Below are 24,180 nucleotides of genomic sequence, written 5' to 3'. Positions count from 1 at the left end.
AAGGGGCCACCCCCCAACACAAAGCACACATACATACATACTATTTCTGGCGCTATTGGGATTCTGCCCCCCTTGGGGGCAGAAAGGCCTAAAAAAAATAGGCCTCTCTGCCCCCAAGGGGGGCAGAACTGCCCAAAAATACATGAGGGCCCCTGGGGGCGACCCTTGCCCAAGGGGCCGCCCCCCAACACAAAAAATACACATCAACAATAAAATCCCTGGTGTCTAGTGGCTTTCTGCCCCCCTTGGGGGCAGATCGGCCTAAAAATAGGGCCAATCTGCCCCCAGGGGGGGCAGAAATGACGTAAAATACATTTGCCCCCAAAGGGGAGCGACCCTTGCCCAAGGGGCCGCCCCCCAACACAAAAAATACAAATCAACAATAAAATCCCTGGTGTCTAGTGGCTTTCTGCCCCCCTTGGGGGCAGATCGGCCTAAAAATAGGGCCAATCTGCCCCCAGGGGGGGCAGAAACGACGTAAAATACATGTGCCCCCAAAGGGGAGCGACCCTTGCCCAAGGGGCCGCCCCCCAACACAAAAAATACAAAGCAACAATAAAATCCCTGGTGTCTAGTGGCTTTCTGCCCCCCTTGGGGGCAGATCGGCCTAAAAATAGGGCCAATCTGCCCCCAGGGGGGGCAGAAACGACGTAAAATGCATGTGCCCCCAAAGGGGAGCGACCCTTGCCCAAGGGGTCGCTCCCCTACACTAATATTCACACACACACACACACATACAGAAATCCCTGGTGTCTAGTGGGCATTCCTGCTGCCCGATCGCATCGCGATCGGGCAGCAGGAATGCTCAAAGAGACATCGAGGGAAAGGAAAACCCTTTCCTTTCCCTCGATGCCTCTCTGAGAGCACCCCCACCCCGCAGGAAGGTGAAATACTCACCTTCTCCCTTGACGCGCTGGAAGCAAATGGCTTCCAGCGCGTCATTCCCCCTTTCCATGAAATCAGCGCGCGATCGCGCGCTGACGTCATGGGGGGGGGTGGGGGGGAGGTGGGGGGGGGGTGGGCGTGAAAGGGGAAGGGATTCCCCTTTCAGCCCTGGCCTGGGGGTGTTGGGGGGCGGCCCTCGGGGGAAGCGCTAGCGCTTCCCCCGACTGCCAGTCCCTGGACGTAATGGTTACGTCCATGGCGCCACACGGGCGCTGCCATGGACGTAACCATTACGTCCGTGGCGGGGAAGGGGTTAACAAATGTGCTCCTTTATCTCTGTAAAATTCCACCTGCTATATATCGCTATCTCGTTGGCTAGTTTTTTTAATGTACATTTAAATGTTATCCATATACAGGATGGCCACTGCAGAATGACCTCTAGCACTATTTAGATGATTCAGAAACATGATGCACTAGATTTCAATATCATTCTTGCTATGTCTGTGCCATTGCGTTGTTTGTTTCCTCTAAATAGCATAGAAGATACTGTTAGGCGACCTTATTTCATGCTTTTGTGCCTAGGTACGGCCAGCACTTAATGTAAGCCCTTGCTTGCAGGTGGTGGGTACCAGAACTACTTTTTGGGGACCTTGACTTCTTTTGTATCATCAGACTTTGATCCAGTGGATGAGAGAGAAAGACAGAAAAGGGAGACATAAAGAAAACAATGACAAAGGTAGAGACCAGAGATGTAAAAGAGTAAGTGAGACAAAGAGATTGGAAGTGTAGGGCAGTGTAAGAAAGAGGCAGCAGGTGAAATTAAGACTAGGCAGCCTTGTTATTATTAGGCAGGGAATTTCTGCACTGTCATCATGCTCCTAAAAAGGGTTTGAGACTCTGCCCTCATTACGCGACAATTAGCTCCTCATTATGAGCGGTCCTTAAAATGAAGCAAGTGTTCTTATTTGAACCAGCAGTCATAGTCTAATGGGGAACAACATAATGGGAACCAATTGGGGAATGAATAAAAAACCCCGTCTAGCATAATGTCCACATTATTTATTGGTTACCCCACATGCAGGATAATCATCTAAAGTTTGAGGTCACTTAAGTCCACCTGGAATTCAGAGAAGATCATTCTCAACTATCCAGAGAGGAATCTCTTCTAGACATTTTGTAACCGTATTCAGGTGAGGCCAAACTGGCATTTGCAGTTGCACAATGCACACTTATGTTTTGAATAGCGCTGGGTACCTTCCCAGTGTGTGTTTATCCATGGCAAAATCTCCAATCCGGAATAGGAAGCACAAGAAGGAATGATAATAAGTATTCAGATTACCTGATCATAGGGAAAAAGATGAGTAATTATAGCGTACAACTGACATGCACATGACACAGGCCCTCAAATCACTCATGCAAATTTGGTCTGTGTATTTTGAACTGATTTTGCTATTAAAACTGCTATGTCTTTGGACAGAACAACGAAAAGGAACATGGAGAGACCCATAATTGGTAATTAAATCCTCTACACTATCTCTTTTTGACCAGCTGCATCAGAAGATTCCTTGCCCTCCTTAAACGAAACACATTTTCATTCATTCCCTTATAGAAATACCTTTTGCTAACCAAGGAGTAATGTATATATTGATAGAAGTATTTAAATGCACAGCTACTGTAGTACAATTAGAAATGTTTCAGCCAGTAAGATAACCCAACCAGGATGTTTGAGATGTCAGCTGCAAGTACTATTTTTAGATGCCATACTCATTTTTAGTTGCATGAACTACTGTTTTTAATGTAGCCTTTATCATACAATGTAGTTGCAACTCACAGATGTAAATATTAGTAAAGATGAAATAAACTAAAATACATCCTAGAACTGAAGTCCAGTTCTATTGCCCGGGTTCATAGTGATAAAATGAGGATTTTTAAGTTTAGCAATATAACTAATAAACTAAGGTTCAATTTATATTACAGTTCTTTAGTAAAGTAAATCTATCTTGCTTTTGTGAGGGCACAATTTCTCACTTTCTACCTAGCATCATAATACCAGAAACATATAGTAAATTGGAGGCTATTGAGTGTGCCCTGACTCACAACTGAATTTTTTCTAAATAGATCAGGAGCACCCTGAGTGGTCCCTCTACCAGGAGGTGCAACTTACAATTGCACAGTGCCAGAGTCACTCTACTGTTTTGTACTTCCTCAGCCCACCTGTAATGCTTCTTGAACCAGTGAGAAAGAACAGGTGACACACTAGGGTCCAAAACCATCGTATATGTTAAATCCCATGCACACTGATGATGTCAGTGTTGACAGATTGAGTGATTCTGACTACACTGTGGCCAGACACGATGATTAGGAAACAAAGTTGAGTCTATAATCGAATCCTGTCTTATACATTGGACAGCAACATTTTCCTCAGTTTTTCAGTAAACGGATTGCTCGTCAGTTTGAGACAGAATACTCTGCTTGGGCAGCAGCTCGATTGGAGTGCAAATCCCATGATAGGGCCACAAGGTCTCTCAATAGACTTCTACTACCTGGCATCAGCTTGTTTTCTACAGTTCTCCCATGCAAATGCTTCTGTCTTCAGCTTGTTCTTCAATCTGATCCAAACAGTATTCTCTAACTGAATCGCAGAATGGTTGTTTGTGGCACAAAATGCCTTTCTTGTCCCCCAAATCCAAATATAGGCTGAAATCTAACATTTAATACCGTTATATGTACTGAAACTACGAGCAGGGGAAGGGTCAATCCATGAGTGCAGACCATACTTCGAGAAGCTTAAGTTTCCTGTGTGCTATGTTCATAAAGTGATGGAATTTTTTTAATTTCAGAAGACTTCTGAAGCATTAACCCTGTCATGTATTAGAGTGGCATTGATGTGCAAAGGCCTTGCCCTGAGGACTGTCCCGAGGACAGCCCCAAGTACAGACCTTAAATCAAAGGCAACTGCAAGTTCCTTTGCACAATAGACACGTCACATTTTGCAAATGTGTAAATCTGGTTTATGAATTAATACAAGTGCAAAGTGTGTTTGTGCCCATTTGCGCTTGTGCGGAGCATAAGGATTGCTATTCAAGCTATACTTTGATATCTTTATTTTTAAAAGTATTTGTTACCTTGATATAAAATGTTTGCTAGAATTAGATTTTGCAAATATTTACTGCACAAAGTGTACTGTAGATTTACATCATTTTGCTTATTTGATTTGACGTCTTGAATTCTAACATCTCTAGAGGATGAAAGTCCATTGGGCTCAACATGTTAAAGAATTCATACGATTGGTCTCTGGCTGCTGGTAAATACTGCATACATCATTATCGAATTGTGGGGCATGTAAGTGAAGCACCTCAGTCAAACTCAGTTTCAAAGTGAAAACAATAATGCACTTGATGATTACAATATCAGACCATTCCTATTTGTGCTACATCTTTAATCGGTGAAAGTCTTATTGGCTGGCTCCAGAATATTCAATATGTATTGTAGATCAGCTTCAGCGATTTAAACCTTACCTCAACCCCTGGTGCCTGTGGCAGAGAGCAGGCAGGCATAACTTAAGAAAATGTTAAAAAAATTAGAAGTACAAAAAGTGAAAATACAACAAAATAAGAATAAATAAAAAAATTTTAAACTAAAACTTGATAATAATTTTATTAGCAAAATTACACTAAAATGACAACAATCCAATAAGGAGAATCAGACATATGATTTTGAAATTTTAAATAAAAAAAAGTGCTAACCACAGTCATCCAGTTGTGCTTGACCATGTCTAGAGTGATATTTCTGGACAACCACGATGGACTGCTGGTCGGATACAAGGCTGAAGTTCATCCAGGTGTGAAATTTTCCTCTGGGCGTCAACAGCCTTTAGGTGACAGCAGGCAGAAGGGGCTCGATGATAACAGATTTTGGCAGCACGATAAAGCCTCAGGGAAACTCTTTGTTCAGGCTGGAAAAGCACTGCTAGGAGAAGTTCACGTGTTTACTCTCCAGAGGTCTCTGATATACATTGGGTCTCATTTGAAGGTGGCACAGCAGTTGGGAACAGAAGAGGGCTTTACCATCAACAGATTCCAGAATTGAGAGAAGAACATAATGCGAGCAACGGTAGAGTGACGCACACTCATGATACACCCTTGGTGTATTGGCTGGCAGGTTGGTCACAGTCTCTCAGCGATTCTCCAGGCAAACAGTTTCTAAGTCCCATGTTTTATGGTTAGGCAGGAGGAATACATTCTGACAGGACTTGGGGGTCGAGACTCTCTCCAACAGAAGCCACAAGCAGGATCCAGGGCAGGTCTAGTGGCAACAGTTCAGCTGGGCTCTTCCATGAAAGTGTGTTTCTTGCTCTAGCTTAATAAGTTAGCCAACTGACCCCTGGACTTCACTTTTTTGTCCCGGGGATCTAGTGGGAGCAGATCTAGCTTTTAGAGTTGTCCTCAGAGGTCTCAAAAGCTGGTTCAGCCTTTCTTCTGTCTTCCACAGGTGTGCAAAATAACAATGCATTGGGATGTGCCCTGAACAATTACCAGTGGCTGAGATTAAATCAAGCATTCCATGCATCACTTTTTGGTATGCTTCAGTTTGATGCCTTAATTCGAATGGGTATGCCCAGAAGTGGGTCCTGTACACACTGTGCACCTGAACCTAGCTTTACCTGACTGATGAGCCCTAATAATGGTGAAACCCATCTTGGGTTGCTTGTGATCTGGCAGCTTAGGCTGGACTGTTCCTATTAGAGAAGGGTCAACACTGATTTGCATATTGTTGGGGTGGCATAGTGTGAAAAATAAAAGTGGACTGGGATGTGGCCTGGGTAATCACCAGAAGCTAAGATTAATTCAGTAATTCCATCCATCACTTTTTGTTTACTTTTTTATGACCTGTACCTTAGAGGTCTGGCAAGGGAAATGAGCAACCCCTCTTTTGTGGTCATTCAAAACTGGTTTGAGGGGAAGATCCTCTTCCACTGGGATTATTGCCTAACTGACTAGAGAGACAATGGAGAGGGGAGGCACATGTGTTAGATACGTCTGCCTGTGACATGGTAGGCCTGTTTGAAGTTAATAAAACTTCATAAGCACATCCCAGATGGTCACTCTGTGAGAGAAACATAACACATCCCCACACCAGAGTCATCTGACTCAGCTCTGAGAGAAAGTTCACATCTCCTCAAAGAGCTTTTCAGCTCCTGGGTGGCAGCTGTAAATGTATGCAAATTGACGTCTAGCAGCTTCAGGCAGGTAAAGGGAAATGTTTTAGAAGTACCTTTTCTACAATATTTAGTACAATTCCGACTTGACCAGTTTGTAAGACAAAATAATACTATTTAATATTAATATTACACCTTGCTGCTTTCCTATGGAACATCTAACCCTGCCACAGTGAAAATAGCTTTTGTGGCCTTGTTGATGTAGAAACATGTTTTATGTTAAACATTTACACATCTGACTTTTAAATACCAGCCCCCCTGCTTATTGGGATTTAAGGTCTGCTTGGGGTGACTTAGAATATTTAAAAGGAGGACCTGTCAAAAGGAGTTATTTTGACAGTTTGACATTGCAGTTTTAAAAGTACACAGACAGGCTACAGTGGTTGCCCTGTAGTCGTGTTTCGCACTGTCACTCTAGTGGGGGCAGTCCACCTTTGACTAGTGACACTTAACTTAGGAGTATAGTCAGTTTCAACTTATTTAGGGGTCAGAGCACATGCACTGGGCAGCAGTGTCCTAGTGGGCAGAGACCAAAAACCAGCAACAAATCTAGTGAAATATGGGGGTGACCCAGAAGGGGAATTTTCCTACAGTTTTCAAAGACAATCCAAAGATAATTGTAACAATTCACTTGTTCTTGTAGTATTGCACCAATGAACCAGTGTATCTTAAAATGTCTTTTAAGAAAGGCATGGTTTTGCTTTGATTCTGTTCATTTGTAAAACATTTTGGTGGGTGTAAATTGACAAGGTATCTTGTGACTATTGCAGTCAGCACTACACAAATCTTTCATGTCTGAGTGGGGGTCAGGTAGACCATCTTCTTCCAACGAAAATGGACTAGCTAGCATAACTCATTTAAAAGGCAAGGTTTCACTCAGTCAGAACTGTAAATGGAGATGATTAATCTCAACTAGTCACAGTGAGGGGTGGGCTACTGCATGCACAATTGGTGTCTTGCTATCCTTAATGATCATGCTGGTTTATTCCCTTGGGAGCAAAGGCTATCATAGTGGTATCAATGTGCAGCGTTGCTTCACCAATGTAGTGGCAGCTCCTATGATCTTGCAGGCTAGAGATCGGTACAGCACTCTCTGAGTCAAGCATTGCCTTGGTGGGGATGGGGCTGCTGCATTGGAGATCAAATTAGGGCAGAACATGTAGCCTTTTATACAGACACTGTATAGCTAAACGGTCAACAAATTTGTATGACATTTTTCTAATGAATTAGTAGATGAAGCCAACATGTCACCCAGGCATGTGATGTTCTTGTTATAGTTTTTCTCAGGATCAGGCCTCACGTTAACATTGTTTTGTTTTGTTACTGTGCTTCCCATGAAAGGGCATTCATGCAGCACCTTGCGACCCTCTGGACAATTAGCCACACTTAAGAAATCACTGATTGATTGTCTTCTTGTAAAAGTGCTTTCTAGGAGCTGATATATCATACAGACATTTCACATTTTGACACAGTGCTTTGCAGTAGCAGTTGCCTCATGTAGGCACTCTTAAAATGCTTCACAGAAGCAGTCATTCACAGACTCAGGCTCCTTATGTCATGGCTGCTTGCTCAGACACTCTTCCTGTGTGAAAGTGCTTAAGGGAGCAAACCTCTCACATAAATTACACTTCCTTCCACCTTGCTAATGCATCCATCATGACTAGTCCACCGAACCATGGAATTTTTTCTCTTGGATGGATAAGAATTTTTCATGAGCAGAACTTTCAATCAGGCCAGAGCTTTTCAGGAGGCATCCTTTTTTTCTCTTTATAAAACTACTTTCCTTGTTTGAGTCTCCAGATCATGAGTCAAGAACATTAGTTGTAGGTCAAGTAATTATTTAGATAGCTAGACCTGTAGGCCTAGCAACATTTTAAGGCCTTATTAATATTCTTACCAGCTCATTGTGTTTGACATCCACAGAATGCCACTGTTTCTATCTCACCAGCTGTGAACCCTGGTATATGAAGCATTCATGAGACCAACATAACAAGGATGTATTTACATAAATTCATAGACAACAACACATTAAAATCTGATTTTTTTAATCTTATATAGATTGTTTACCACACCACTTTTCTTTCCCTAAAAGACAGTATTCTCAAGCATAGATTTTTTAAGAGGCGTAACACTCTGATCTTCCACTATGCAGCCTTTTCAGCCTTCTCTGTATGTACTTATGTATGCAGTTGTAAATATTTACCATCCACAGACTACAACTGTTTCTATCTCACCAGTTGTGAACCCTGGTATTTGAACTATTCATGGGGCCAATATTACAAGGATGTAATTACATAATTTCATGGACAACACATAAGTATCTTATTTTATTATTCTTCTATAGTTGCTTACCACACCACGTTTCCTTCTCTAAAAGACAGTATCCTCCGGCATAGGTTTTTTTAAAAACAGCTTAACACTCTGATCTTCCACTATGCAGCCTTTTCAGCTTTGTCAGCATGTACGTATGTATGTATGTTTGAAGTTGAACTAACTGGCAGTACAAGGACTATTACTAACACCATCCCCATTGCAGCCACTATCACAGCCATCAATTGAAATACCACTACCACCACCACTATATCACTACCACAAAAATCACAACCTTCACTACTATACCATGCATTGTCCAAGTCAATAAGTCTAACTTTAATGTACTATTGCAGGGAAATATATTTTTCCATCCTTGTGTTCGCATGTGTTGTAGAACTAAAGACTAGAGTATTGAATTTGCCAAAGCTTCTTTTTAGTTGCAAGAGTGATGGTACAATTTTGGTGTGGCGGTAGGAGGATGTTTCAGATAGTTTCTGCTTAGGTGGAGACATTTTGATTTCTGGTTGTCTCTTCTACATGTATTGCATGTAAGCCAGATGCTACTGCTGTTCTTTTCATTGATTTGTCCATGTTTCCCATCCACCTATTCTTAGTGTTCTGTAAGTAATTCAATATGTTTTGGGCTTCAAAAGGATACCACTGCAGGAATTTCATGTTTCATAAAGATGGCTGTGTTTCATCAGTTCTCTGAAGATTTGGTGGGGGCACGTAGGAGTCAGTGACTCATTTCCAGGAAAAGAGAATGTTGGGTAACTTGCAGCTGATAGTAGACCAAAAAAAGTTAACCCGCAATTTGTAACTCTTTATATGGGAGGGGTAATTATGTTGTAGTGTTTGAGATAATTAAAAAGTGATAAGCAAACTATATTCTACTCCAGCTCTTAAAAAACATTTTGAGAATGTATTCCTTTTGTAACATTTTGTGCTTGTATTTTTTTTTAGTTCTGGTCGGGAATGATACAGACTGGGCAGCCTGGATCTTCGCAAGAGTAAGTTTTGTGAAAAACTTCAAATAGTCCATGTGCATGCATATCAGGCAGGTGGGTGTGTTTGGAAAAGTAAATTACTATCTATGGAGATTTCAAGTTACAACAGCAAAGGGAAAGCTGAGGGAAATTCTAATAAACAGACCAAATTCCACAAAAGTGATTCCCATGCTGCAGTTTTATTTCTTAACTGTACTCATTTATCAACCTCAAAAGTATGACACCAACACCAGTTTGTTCACGTGGGCATTTCCAGGTCAAAAAAACATCCCTCACTTGTGGAGTCCCTCAGGGCTCCATAAAGTTGCCTGCCATATTCACATACATGGAGCCACTTGGTGCTCTACTCACAAATAGCAACATTAAGATTCAACAGTATGTTGATGATACACAACTCTACTGGAAAGTTTTCTCCGCTTTAGATATTCAATACTTGAAAGACCACTTGCACATCACCCAGACTTGGATGTCCAGTGCCTACCTTATCCTCAGCCCAACCAAGACTGAACTCCTGTTATATGCCAACTATAAACAATATACAGTACAAACCTGTCTCAATGACATGAACCTTGACAGGTTTGAGCCCCAAGTTTTATTGAATGCCAAATCACTTGGATTCACACTGGGCACCACTCTCACCCTCAAGGAATGCATTGCTCTTTCTTCCAAAGCAATTTAAACTCTTTCTTACGGAAATCCACTTCAGAAGAGCTGTTCAAGCCATTGTACTTATTTGTGTGGATGGTGGTAATGCAGTACTCCATAGAATCCAAGCCTCTGCAGCATGTCTCATCCAGGGAATGACGAGATGTGATCATATTACCCCTATCCTGATGGATCTTCCATACATCCCCTTGCCAGGCCACAACATCTTTGTCTGCAGACTAAGAATTGTAAAAAAGAGAAAAAACAAGACAGTAAGACTTTTTCATCTATGCACCCAGGAACTACAACAACATCCTTGTCCCATGAGAACCTCCTGAATAATGCTCTAATTTAGTAAAGAGTTGAAAATGCACCTCTCTAAGGAGCATAACATCACAGTGCATTAACCACCTACAACGCTGCTTCCTCTCCTCTTTCTCAGTGACTCTATGCGTGCCTTTGACCTTGTACAGTGCTCGCTGCCCTTTGGCTAGGTTTGTACTATAGAAATACCATGGACATACATATATGCATACACATTGAATTGGTGTCAACTGATCCAAACTTGTGACCTTAATTTTCTAGAGGGCTCTTTGCACTATAGATAAGTTAGCGGTGAGTGTTAATATGGCGATATGACCGCCAACAGGCTGGCGGTACATACCACCACATTCTGAGATTGGCAGGTTGGCTGCAGCCAACCTGCCACTTCTCCACTCATACCGCCATGGTGGTATGAGCTGCCAGGCCAGAGATGTGTATCTCTAGCACGGAGGCTGGCATAGTACCGCTGGAAGCATTATGAGCCTGCCTACCGCCATGGTTTTCGTGGCGTTAGCAATGCCACAAAAACCATGGAGGTAGGCCCTACTGGTGACAGGGAATTCCTTCCCTGTCACCGGTAGGCGGCTCCCCCACCCCCCAGCACTCACCTGACACCACCCTCCATCCAACCACCCCTTCCGATCCTCACACACACATCCACACCCCCTCCGATCCTCACACACACGCCCCCACCCTGATACACGCACACACCGCAGACATGCACCACACACACACCCAATCACTGACACTAGCGTACACACATACATCCAGACATGCTCACACACATTCTTTCAAAAATCACACTGCCAGGCAGACAGGCACTCACTTCACCATTCTTACACGTATTCACTCACACGCATACAACCCGCAAACAACACACACAGATGTATTCACACACTCACTCACACATTCATGCACACACTGAGACACACACACAACTACTCCCACCCTCCCACCCCCTCCCCTGTCGGAACCCTGACTTACCTTGAGCGAGGAGGTCTTCTGGCAGACAACGGGAAGGGGCACTGCTACCATCAGCAGCACCCCGCCAGCAGAACACTGCCAGGCGGTATGAATTGTCATAATACAGCTGGTGGCGCTCTACTGGCGTGGCAGTACTGGTAGTAGCAGCGCCACCTTACCACCATCCAGCACCATGAAAACTGCCAGATTTCTGCCTTTCTTGTGGTAGAAGTCCGGCAGTGCTCATAATATGGCGGATGGATGGTAGCCTCAGTGGTGGTATTTCGGCAGCCGTCACTGCATTGGTAGGTGGTTTTTACCACCAATTTCAAAATGAGGGCCTATGTATGAGAAATATACTTTATTTTATGGTGAGCGGTGGCTACTGCCCTGCCAGGTATGTGTAGCTTAAAATAGTTTGGATCATCAGGTGCATCAACCTACTTGGATCTCACTAAAAAATTATCATAACAAAATTAAATGGTAGCATAGAGTGTCATTTATGGTTTAGCCCCTGCCTCACTTAGAGGTGAAGTGATTTCTTAGTGTCTGACAGTAGAGCCTCTACTATCTCTGGCACTGAAAAACTCCTAGCTAGGAGTCCATCCACCAGACTGCTGCTGACTACAGTGTGTAAGCCTACCATAAATATACTACTTACGACTGCCCTTCCTGTGCATAGGTGTCATGCACGAGTCTGCCAGGTGAGATATGGCTGGCTAGCACACTGCTCTCTAAATCATGGAGAAATACATTTACACAATGGGGCCATTTCTTTTTAAAATTAAGAAATGAATTCTTGCTTTGGGAAGGATCAGTTTCCGAAATGCAAAAAGACATGCAAGCTTGTTGTCATGACATGGAAACCACTGTGGCAAATACTTTAATTGAAAGCACTCCTACTGTACAGGTGGGAGAACTTTTGTGAAAATTCTGCACCAACATGTTGGGGAACTTGTGATATGACGGGTGAGTTGCTACAGGGCTAGCAGAGACAGGACTTCTACCACCCCAGCTGCTTGGGGGTTCACCCTTCCAACATTAAGTAATACCCATAGGCATTTTTATAAAGCCCACCACAAAGCCAAATTGTTCCTTCATGCTTATGCTATTAATAATTGATTCCTATAGGCCTTGCTACCACAGACGTTTGCTGTTTAATGGCTTAGTAAATAGCAGGTGCTTCTGCTACCCAGCTCAATAATTCACAATATTGAACTTGAAAGGATTGAAGATGAAGACAAACCTCGATTATGTGACTCTGTAACCTTCAGGTTACACTGCAATCTGCTTAGCTGAATTTTGAGCCCTCTGAGCTTTGTCATAGGCTGGTTGATGCTATTAATACTTAACAAAACTGTGCTAATTTTATCTACTTATAAAATAAGAAACCCTGGATTTTTCCCACCATGATTGCAATTTGTGACCTGCTGGCTGCCTAAAGATCTTAAAGATCTTTAAACCTGTCAGTTTCAAAGTTTTAAAGGTTTATTAACAGTCTATTTTCTAAAATGTCTAAAGCAGACTTGCTGTCAAAATGAAAATGAAATATACAAAAAGCGATGGATGGAATGCTTGATTTAATCTCAACCACTGGTAATTACTCGAGCTGCATCCGAATCCATTGTTATTTTGTGCACCATGCCACCTCAGTTTGAACCCAACCCCATGCAAATCAGTCTTGGCCCTGATCCTATGGGAACAATTTAGCCTGAACTGCCACGCATGGTCCTCCAAGAACACAAGCAATCCAGGACTAGTTTCACTATTAATAGAGCTAATCAGCCAGGTATAATTTGGTTCCAGTGGCACAATGTGCATGGGACCAATGTCTGGATATACCATCTCACTTAAGGCGACACACTAAAATATACAAAAAGTAATGGTAAAATGTTTGAATTAACCTCAGCCACCGATAATTACTCAGGGTTGCATCGCAATCCATATTTATTTTGCACACCATGCCACCACACTTTGGACCCAGCCCTATACAAATCAGTCTTGACCCTGCTCCAATGGGAACAGTCCAGCCTGAACTACCAGGCCGTGTCCTGATCATCTGGAATACAAGTAATCCAAGACCAGTTTCATTCTTGTTAGAGCGCATCAGCCAGGTATAGCTTGGTTCGAGTGGCACATATATAAAAACTGATGGATGGAATGCTTGAATTAATCTGGGACACTGGTAATTACTTGTGGCCACATCCCAATCCAACCAAATTGAGGTGGCATGGTGTGTAAATTAGCAATGGACTGGGATGTGGCCCTGAGTACTTAACAGTGACTGACATTAATTCAAGCATTCCATCCATCACTTTTTGTATACTTTTGTGTGGAGTCCTAAGTGGGATGGGTATACTATGTCACTGGGACCAGCCTTCACCTTGCTGATGAGCCCTAACTAGATTGAAATCAGTCCTAGTTTGCTTGTATTCTGGTTTGGAGAGGACCTGGCATGGCTGTTCCTGCTTGACTGTTCCCACTGTAGCATGATCAACACTGATTTGCATATGGCTGGGTTCAAACTGAGGTGGTATGGTGCAAATAACGATGGACGGGATGCAGCTCGAGTAATTACAAATGCCTGAGATTCATTCAAGCATTCTATCCATCACTTTTTAGGTCTGGCATCAATCAAGACATTTGGATAAAAAAAAAATATATATATATATATGTGTGTGTGTGTGTGTGTGTACCATATACTTATTTAAAGGGGCTTTCAGCCAGCTTCCTTATCAAGTGGTCAGTTGGTGTGTCATTCACATTTTGCTTCCACCCACAACATTATAAAGCATGGTGCCAGCTCACTTTAGCCACAGGATAACTTCACGTTGACTTACTGCAATTTGCTCTTTCACAAGGTGCACATCGGCACACAAGCTAGTTCCCTTCTGTGCCAATGTTTTGTTTTTAATGTATTACTTTGATGTTGCCTTTGTGTTTAGAGTCTGATGTGACAGCAGGATGCTTTATAGCAGATACGAGGACAGGCCACATTCCACTTTATCAGTTCCTGTCTCCTGCTGATGCTGTTGTAAATTCCTTTTGGGGTAGTCATTTGTTTATCTGACTTTTTCAGATAAACGAAGGACATTCCTAAATAAATTTTACAGCATAACAGATGACGTCCCATTCTGAATTGTGCTCAAAAGCTTCATTTTTATACCTGTGAATTCATAAGCAGAATATTCTTCATAATACTGTTTTTCTCAATGCAGTTTCACCATTTCACCATTGGTTGTTTAATAAACTTTGCCCAGGAAGAAAACCATCCTTTATCCTGTTTAATGTGCAGCACTTGTAGCAATTTTGTATTCTTTCTTTCTTTCTTTCTTTCTTTCTTTCTTTCTTTGTTTCTTTGTTTCTTTCATTCTTTCTTGCTCCACTCCAATTAGAAACAATCTACCCTACACCAATCCAAAACAATTTGCCCCACTCCAATCCAAAACAATATGCCCAACTCGGGGACGCGCTCGGAGAAGGCGGGGAAGGAGGAGGCAACCCTCGTTCGGGGCAGGAGCCCTTTAACTTTGCACAAGCGCTCCCGCCTCGCGGGACGCGCTCGGAGAAGGCGGAGGAAGGAGGAGGCAACCCTCGTTCTGGGCAGTAGCCCTTTAACTTTGCACAAGCGCTCCCGCCTCGCAGGACGCGCTCGGAGAACGCGGGGGAAGGAGGAGGCAACCCTCGTTCTGGGCAGGAGCCCTTTAACTTTGCACAAGCGCTCCCGCCTCGCGGGACGCGCACGGAGAAGGCGGGGGAAGGAGGAGGCAACTCTCGTTTTGGGCAGGAGCCCTTTAACTTTGCACAAGCGCTCCCACCCCGCGGGACGTGCTCGGAGAAGGCGGGGGAAGGAGGAGGCAACCCTCGTTCTGGGCAGGAGCCCTTTAACTTTGCACAAGTGCTCCCGCCCCGCGGGACGCGCTCGGAGAAGGCGGGGGAAGGAGGAGGCAACTCTCGTTCTGGGCAGGAGCCCTTTAACTTTGCACAAGTGCTCCCGCCTCGCGGGCTGCGCGCGGGCGGCGCCCGGGCGATGCCCGGGCCAAGGGCGGTCCCGTCCTGTGCCCGTCAGCGACCGGAGGAGGCCGGGCTGGGCCACACCATTTTCATCCTGACTTCCGAGGTTGGTGACCAGCGGACGAATATACTTTAGCCACCCGGATACCTTCCCAATATAGATGAGCAGTACTCTAGGCCCTCCTGGTGTCTCAGCTCTCTTTAATGAAGCCCCAGTAGAGCGAAAACAGGGTGGGAACAGGAGAGGAAGAGCTCCTACGGAACAGACTGTCAAACTTTGGGGCTGGACTTAAGTGTCTTATTAAAGCAAGATGGGTAGACGGAAGGGGGGGATGCCTTTGGAAAAGGCCGGCAACAATAAGACTCTAGATGGTTTCCTCCAAAAAGCGGTAGGGGCATTAGAAAAAAAATCTGAATTGGTGGAGTGCCGTCTGACTGCCCCCCCACTGACGGAGGCTCCACCGAAAACTCCACCACAACCTCTTCACCCACCCGCTTTTCAGTCTGCCTCGGCAACTCCACCCCCAACCACCCAAACCACCCGAATGCCTGTTGCAGAGCCCCTGGAAAAGGCTATACATCCTCTAGAAACTACACAGCTTATGCCAGATAGGCCTGCACTTTCTCCAGAGCATAGCTCAAAGGGCAAAAGGAAACGAGGGGAGGTAAACTTAAAGAACAAACGGGCCTGTGTTTTGAACTCCCCCAATCATGCCGTGCCTACTCGGACCAAGGACTGTACATCTGCCCAAACTACTAATAATGTCAGCCCAGACATAACCTTTATATTAGATTTTATAAAAGACGAGCTCGCCAAAAAGCTATACCCTATAACAACTCCCCTATCAGCTATTGAGGAGAAACTTGACGGTCTCATCCAACTTAATCAGCCGACCATTTCTTCCTCACTAGATTCACAATATTCCCAACAACATTTTCCCCCGTGCCCTCCAGTCAACAGTGCTAGTAGCCTGCCCCTATCATCAAGCACGGTCCACAATTTCCAATCATTTTGCCCTGATTCTTCGCATCAACCAGTGAAGGCTTCAACTGCTAGACTGGCCAATTCCCCTAAAACTAAGCGCTTAAAGAGTGATCCCCTCTTCCCAAGGCGGACTGATGAAATTGCTTTTTCAATGAATACGGGCCCAAAACAGCACAAGGATCAGACCCACCCTCCTGCAGACCGGATGTATAGGGATCTAGGAACCAGTATGAGAACTTTACACCTACCACCGGAAGCTTGCCCTTATGTGCTTGTTATCACAAATGTTCCTAAGCTCAAGCCTAACATTTCTGAATCATTTACAGAACTGAAAAATAAGGTCATCCACTGGCTACATAGATACGCTAGATTTGCTTTTCATATGATACCCTCAATACTAATGGTGAGGAGGGTGGGTTGGGTGGGTCCACTCAAAAACCCCGGTACAGGGGATTGTATTGTTATTAACTTCGATGCGCCTTCCCTTGTCCAATAGCTTTCCCTGAATGTGTGCCAATCTAACCCTCTAGGGGGAGTAACCTCCCTATTTAGGCTCCAGGCTTTCTACCCTCACAAGGCTGTACCAGCTACTAAGGGGGTAACAATGGAACTCAGAGGTCCCACTAGGGTGCAGATGCAGCCTGACCCCCAGCTGAGACGCAGCCCCCTTTCGCTCTCGCTTTCTGAAATCGATTGACTAAAAGCCAGCACTGTGTATAGTTCATTTCAGCCCCAAGGTTCAAAAAATTGGGATAAGAAGTGCCCTATAGTCGGAAACATTGAAACACACGAAATAAGGCAAGGTAATTCTGAGGTTGAACAAACCCCTACTGCAGACACCAGAGACCCAACGTCAATTTCCGCACTTGTTCAGCCAGATCTTTCTAAGATGGAAACTAGTATCTGGCTTTCCTCCTGTGCCCAGAGTTCTGAAACTTATATTGGGGGTGCAAATAAGGAGGGCAAGGTGATTGAGACCAATTTAGCCACGGATTTAATAGACCCCAGTAAGCATGGATATTCACCACCATCTCAGATACTTGAACTGCTCACGTCACCCCCCGTTTTAGACAGGACAAGAAATATCTTGGGCGATACTGTAGTGGGAAATTCAAACGTGGCTGGTATATATATGACTGAAAAGGGTATAAAACCTCCCCACGACACCCCATTTGCAAGAGAGAACCTTGTGGTTGAAGCTCCCCAAGCCAAAACAGATGGCCTAGATACCATCCTTAGTTGGAATATTGCAGGGTTAGAAAATAAAATGAACAACCCTGAATGGGGCAAATTCATAGAAGAACATAAAATATGTCTTTTCCAAGAAACGTGGGCACTGGAGCCTAAATACAGAATTGGTTATAAAAGTTACTGGGTCCCAACAACTAAGGTGAATTCAGGGAGACCCTCAGGTGGGCTGCTTATATGGCTTAGCTGTTCCCTCAAATGCCGGGTTGAAACAATTGACTTGGGCTGCCCCGATTTGATGGGTTTATCAATACCATCCCTTAGCGAGAAACCACTTTTAATAATCAATATCTATAACAGGAGCCTGGGTAGCAAATATGAGTCCGACACATTGACTATTTTGGACAGCTTTCTCTCTTGCAAATCACCCTCCCACTTTATTCTTATTGCAGGAGATTTTAATGTCACTTTCGAACCCTATTTGCTGGCCCAGGAACTATACAAAGATGAAGACGCCTACTGGGGTATCCCTCAACTGGTGTCAAGCAAAAGACCAAAAATAAATAGATTAACACATCAGGTTGTGGATATTACGTTGGCACATGGCCTGCGGGCCTGCAATGGTCGCTCCCGTTCGGACCCAAATCTTCACCCTACATTTAGGCGCGGGACACAGAAGAGCCAGATAAATTATATTTTGCTTGACATCCGCTTGTGGGGCTATATGGTTGACATGAATATTGTAGAACATGAGGAAAGTGACCATGAGCCATTGATTTTATCTCTTAGGAATTTATTACCCCTACTTGAAGTCTCCTGTCACAAGACTCACGAACAACAGCTCGCACTGACCAACAATAGACGAAATGTCAGATGGGAACCCCTGAACACCAACACAGTCACCTTGGCATCTGTCTACAGGCAGTTGGCTGATCACATGGATAGCATTTCTCAGCCTTTAGAAGATAGTGGTGGGCTTATAGCAGCCCACACTCAATTTTTTAATTCTCTAAAAAATCTATTTACTAAAGAGCCTGCAAAAGAAGTTAAAAAGAAGTGCCACGCAAGGTGGTTTAACGATGCATGCAGGGAAGCACAGCACAAACTGCTGAGAGCTTTAAGAGGAGGCCAGTCAGATCATATAAGGGAAGCTAGGAAAGATTATAAACAGGAACAAAGTAGAGCCCGTAGGAGATGGGATGAATCTAGATGGGTTTCCCTCCTGGAGTCTGCTAAAATAAACAACACCTCGAAATTTTGGAAACTGGTGGCTGATGCCAGTGAAGAACCTAATTGTTCACCTGGTGCCTCAATAATCCCTGTAGAGTGGACAGATCACTTTTCCCGATTATATTCTGGGATTACCAGTGTTACTACCAGGGAATTGAGCCATATCATGATTACTGAGACCCCCAAAATTGAATTTACCCTGGCTGAAACCAGGGCTGCGATCGTTTCACTGAAATCGGGAAAGGCCCCCGGCCTTGATAAAATACCAGGCGATTTATACAAGACAAACCCGGATATATGGGCCCCATATCTGAACCTCATTTCCAATGCGGTAACTGCAGGAGCACCTGTCCCGAGTTCCTGGATGGGAGCAGAGATAGTTCCCATCTTTAAGAAAGGTAACCCCTCTAACCCTGTTAACTACCGTCCAATCTCCTTACTTGACAACTTCCAAAAACTTTTCGCAAAGCAAATTTTGTCCCGTCTAGAAGAATGGATTCTGGAAACCAATGCCATTTCTGATCTACAAGCAGGGTTTAGGCCAGCAGTTAGTACCATAGATCAGGTGCTAAGATTTTTAACAATAAAATGGAAGACTGTGGAAGTAGGAGGGGGCAACCTTTTTGTAGTTTTTATTGATCTTAGAGCTGCGTTTGATCTGGTCCCCAGAAACCAGCTATGGCTGACACTAGCCAATATGGGTATCCCACACGGCCTCTTGAAACTTATCGCCCGACTACACGAGAATACTTATGCACAAATCAGGAGCGGTAAGGATGGTGATCTAACAGAAGCAGTGGCTATCGAGAGGGGAGTCAGACAGGGGTGTGTTTTGGCCCCTACTCTTTTTTTTCTATACATAAATAATTGTATCAAGTATTTAGCAAATTGCATTAATGATTCCCCAAAGCTGGCCGGAAACAAAGGGCCAGATGTAGCAAATTAAAAATTTGCGAGGTGCAAAGTGCGAGTCCATGCGACTTGCACTTTGCACCTCGCAAATTGGTATGCAGTACGGTGTCTCAGACACCGACTGCAACTCGCTATGGGGTCGCAATGACCCACCTCATGAATATTCATGAGGTGGGTCGCAAATTGCGGCCCCATAGCGAGTATAGGCACTCGCAAACATGGAGGCCTGCTGTCGTCAGCAGACCTCCATGTTCGTGACTGCTTTTAAATAAAGCAGTTTTTTTTTTTTTACGTGTAGCCCGTTTTCCTTACAGGAAAACGAGCTGCACTTAAAAAAAAAACGAAACCTTTAGTTTCGGTACTTTTTCAGGGCAGGGAGTGGTCCCTAGGACCACTCCCTGCCCTGAAAAAATATTTGTGGGTCCAGTCACAAACTGGAAGGGGTCCCATGGGGACCCCTTCCAATTTGCGAGTTGGATACCATCCACTTGAAGTGGATGGTAACTGCGATGCCATTTGCGACCGCGTACGCGGTCGCAAATGGTATTGCATACCACTCAGACTCACAAATAGGAAGGGAACACCCCTTCCTATTTGCGAGTCGGAAATGCATATTGCGAGTCGGTACCGACTCGCAATATGCATTTCTGCATAGCAAAGAGGCATTTGCACCTCGCAAACGGCGATTTTCGCCGTTTGCGACGTGCAAATGCTTTGCTACATCTGGCCCAAAGTTCCATGCCTACTCTATGCAGATGACACTATCCTCCTGTCTAAATCATCTATGGGAATCTAAAATCTGGTTAACCAGTTCGGGGTATTCTGCAGAGATTACGGGTTAGATATAAATGTTAAGAAAACTAAACTCATGATATACAGTGCCCCGAACAAGAAGCTTAGAGCAAATATAAAGATGGACTCAATTCACCTGGAGAGGGTAATGGAATACGATTACCTGGGCATCAGACTATCTGATAAGGGCAGTTGGGATGCAGCTATAAGGAAAGGGGCATTAACCATCAGCCAAAGATGTGGAGCGATAGGACGTAAGGCTTGCACTGCAATAAGCCCCCCTCTGACACTTATCTCAGAAATTTACAAAGCCCAAATCCGTGCCGCGGCCCTATATGGAGCGGAACTTTGGGGATCTCACAGACAACTGGACACTCTTCAAATCAAAGAAAATAATTTCCTTAGACACAATCCAGACTAGGGAAGGGCTCGCTGATGCTCCCCCTAAGACTGGACCTGGGTCTAAATAGCATTAAAGATACAGCATTCTTAAGACCACTTCTGTACTGGGTCAGACTATGGAAAACTGAAGAACTCGAACCCTTCAGGTCAGCAGTTAAAGAACTATTGCCACCTTGCTACGGATGGGAAAAAGTAAGGTGGCTAAGGGAGATGAAAGCGGCTTGGGTCAAACTGAATTTATCCCATTATTGGGAGAATCCCGAGATGATTCCTGGTAACGCTAGACGCCTGATCAAAGATCGATATTGGGAAAAAATTCATGAGGAATCTCTCGGCTCAACTGGGTTAGGTCGGCTGACAGCAGAGTTTCTGCTGGTCAAACACGAACCTCTGCCTGAAAGCTTCCTGGATCTCCCTATACCAGCCCGTGCCCGCTCTTTACTACTTCAGTTCAGATATGGAACATTGGCAGTCAACAGCTTTACGGCTTGCTGGTCGACCAATAGTCCTTTATCTGACAAATGCATAAACTGCCATCTATGCAAGGAAACTTCTGAGCATGTCCTATTTTTCTGTCCTTTGTACAAATGCCCTCGAGGGAAGTGGATTATTCCTCTTTGCAAAACACTGTCAACACAAAACCGAAACAGTGTATATAGAATGTGTAAATATGACACTTCCACGCTGGTAGTGAGCTCTGTTTCTAAATATTTGGCAGCAGCATGGAAAATCCGCAGTAGAATCATTACAGATCTTAAATCCACTGGTTGAAGAACGGTCTAGAAGTTAGCGAATTAGCATCCTGTCATAATAGTCTGGGCGAAATCATTAGTGCGATCTATCAAGGACATAAGACTGTATCTCCGAGCATGTTGTCTAGTGGGTTACCCCAATTGTCTTATCTTATGTACAAATCCGTCTTAGAATAGTTTATATGTTTTTAACAATTGATTCGTATTATTTTAGCATTTAGCTTCTTGTATAGGGCAAGATCCAGACACTATTTTAAGAGTCTTGTCTTAATTATTTATGAAACTTTTTATGTAGTTTTATGAACCCTTTTTTTATATAAGCAGTGTACTAATTGCTAATGTCTCCTTTTACCTGATGGTCTATGGTTTTTATCCTTCTGTATGTATGATTATTTTTTAATTTCTCAAATGGTCCAAACCTGGACCGAATAAACTATTGATTGATTGAATATGCCCAACTCCAGTATACTCAACTCCAATCTGCCCCATTTGAATCTAAAACAATCTGCCCCACTCCAATCCAAAACAATCTGCCCCACTGCAATCCCAAACAATCTGCTCTACTCCAATTCAAAACAATCTACCCCACTCCGAACCGCCTCACTCTAATCTGCTCCATTTTAATCCAAACAATCTCTCTTATCCAATCTGCCCTATTCCAGTCCAAAACAGCCTGTCCCACTCAAACCTGCCCAACTCCAATCTGTCCCACTCCAATCCAACTAACCTGCCCTACTCCAGTATGTCCCACATCGATCCAAAACAATCTGTCCCACTCCAATCCATCCCACTCCAATCTGCCTCACACCAATCCAAAACAATACACCCCACTCCAATCCAATCTACCTCACCCCAAACCATCCCAGTTCACCCCACTCCAAATACACCTCACTCCCACCAATCCACCCCACTCCCATCCAATCCACCCCACACCAATCCAATCCAATCCACCCCACTCCAGTTCAATCCACCCTACTCCAATACATCCTAATACAATCTGCCCCACTCTAGTCTACCCTACTTCATTCTGCCCCACTGAATCGAAAACAATCATCCCCACTCTAGTCTGCCCCATTTCAATCTAAAACAATCTGCCCACTCCAAACCACCCCACTCCAATCTATCCCACTCCAATCCCTTTCAATTTTCCTCATTCCAATCCATTTCAATCTATCCCCATCTAATCTGCCCCACTTTAATCCAAAACAATCTGCGCCACTCCAAACTGCCTCACTCCAATCTGCCCCATTCCACCCTGCCCCACTCTAATCTCAAACAACCCACTCCAATCCAAAACAATCTGCCCCACTTCAATTTGCCCTACTCCATTCTAATCCACCCCACTCCATTCCAATTCACCCCACTCCAAACCACCACAATCCACCTTACCACAATCTAATACACCTCATCCCAGTCCAATCCATCCCACCCCAATCGACTCCCACTCGAGTCCTATTCAACTCACTCCAGTCCAACCCGCCCCACTCCAAGAACTCTAAACCCACTCCACCTTATACCAATACAGCCCACACCCCTCCTATCCAATGCACCCACTCTAAACCACCCCACTCCAATCAGGTCCACTGCTACCCTATCCGCCTCACTCTAGTCCAATCCACCCACACCATCCCAATCCATCTCACTCCAATCCAATCCACTTTAATCCACCCCACTCCGGTACAATCCAGTCCATATTAATCCACCCTTCTCCTGTCCACTCTAAAACACCTTAGTCCACCCCACTCCAATCCAGTCCACCCCTCTCCAATTAATCCACCCACACCAATCCAATTCACCCCACTGTAATCCAACCCATTCCAATCCACTCCAGTCCACTCCAGTCAAATCCACCCCATTCACTCCACTCCAATCCCCCCCACTCCAGTCCAATTCACCCAATCCCACTCTAATCCACCCCACCCCAATCCACCCCAATCCAATCCACTTTACCCAACTCCAATCCACCACAACCCACTTTACTACAATCCAGCCCATCGCACACCAATCCACCCACACAATCCGATTCTCCCCAGTCCAATCTACCCCACTCCAATCTAATACACCTCATCCCAGTCCAATCCACCCCACCCCAATGCAGTCCACTCAAGTCTAATTCAACTCACTACAGTCCAACCCACCCCGCTCCAAGGACTCTAACCCCACTCCAGTCCACCTCATCATACACCAATACAGGCCACATCCCTCCTAGCCAATGCACCCACTCTAAACCACCCCACTCCAATCAGGTCCACTGCTAGCCTATCCACCTCTCTCCAATCCAATCCACCCTCACCATCCCAATCCATCTCACTCCAATGCAATCCACTTTAATCCACATCACTCTGGTCCAATCCAGTTCAAATTAATCCACCCTTCTCCTTTCCACTCCAAAACATGTTAGTCCACCCCACCCCACTCCAATCAAGTCCACCCCTCTCTAGTAAATCCACCCAAACCAATCTAGTCCACCCCAGTGTAATCCAAATCATTCCAATCCACTCCAGTCAAATCCACCCTCATTCACTCCACTCCAATCCACCCCACTCCAGT

General features: G+C 44.4%; 1 protein-coding gene across 6 annotated transcripts in view; it reads left to right on the top strand.

Moving 5' to 3' along the window:
• Window positions 1-24,180, top strand: part of TEAD1 (TEA domain transcription factor 1) — a 380,567-nt gene that overhangs the window by 284,938 nt on the left and 71,449 nt on the right. For all 6 annotated transcript variants that reach the window (XM_069223580.1, XM_069223578.1, XM_069223584.1 and 3 more), the window contains one exon: window positions 9,380-9,426. In XM_069223580.1, coding sequence (XP_069079681.1) covers window positions 9,380-9,426 — 47 coding nt within the window. The remainder of the gene's footprint in view (window positions 1-9,379; window positions 9,427-24,180) is intronic.

Source organism: Pleurodeles waltl, chromosome 3_1, assembly GCF_031143425.1.
Source record: "Pleurodeles waltl isolate 20211129_DDA chromosome 3_1, aPleWal1.hap1.20221129, whole genome shotgun sequence".
NCBI classification, from domain to species: domain Eukaryota; kingdom Metazoa; phylum Chordata; class Amphibia; order Caudata; family Salamandridae; genus Pleurodeles; species Pleurodeles waltl.
Note: the sequence above shows the minus strand (reverse complement) of the source record. Positions and strands in the feature narration are given on the sequence as shown.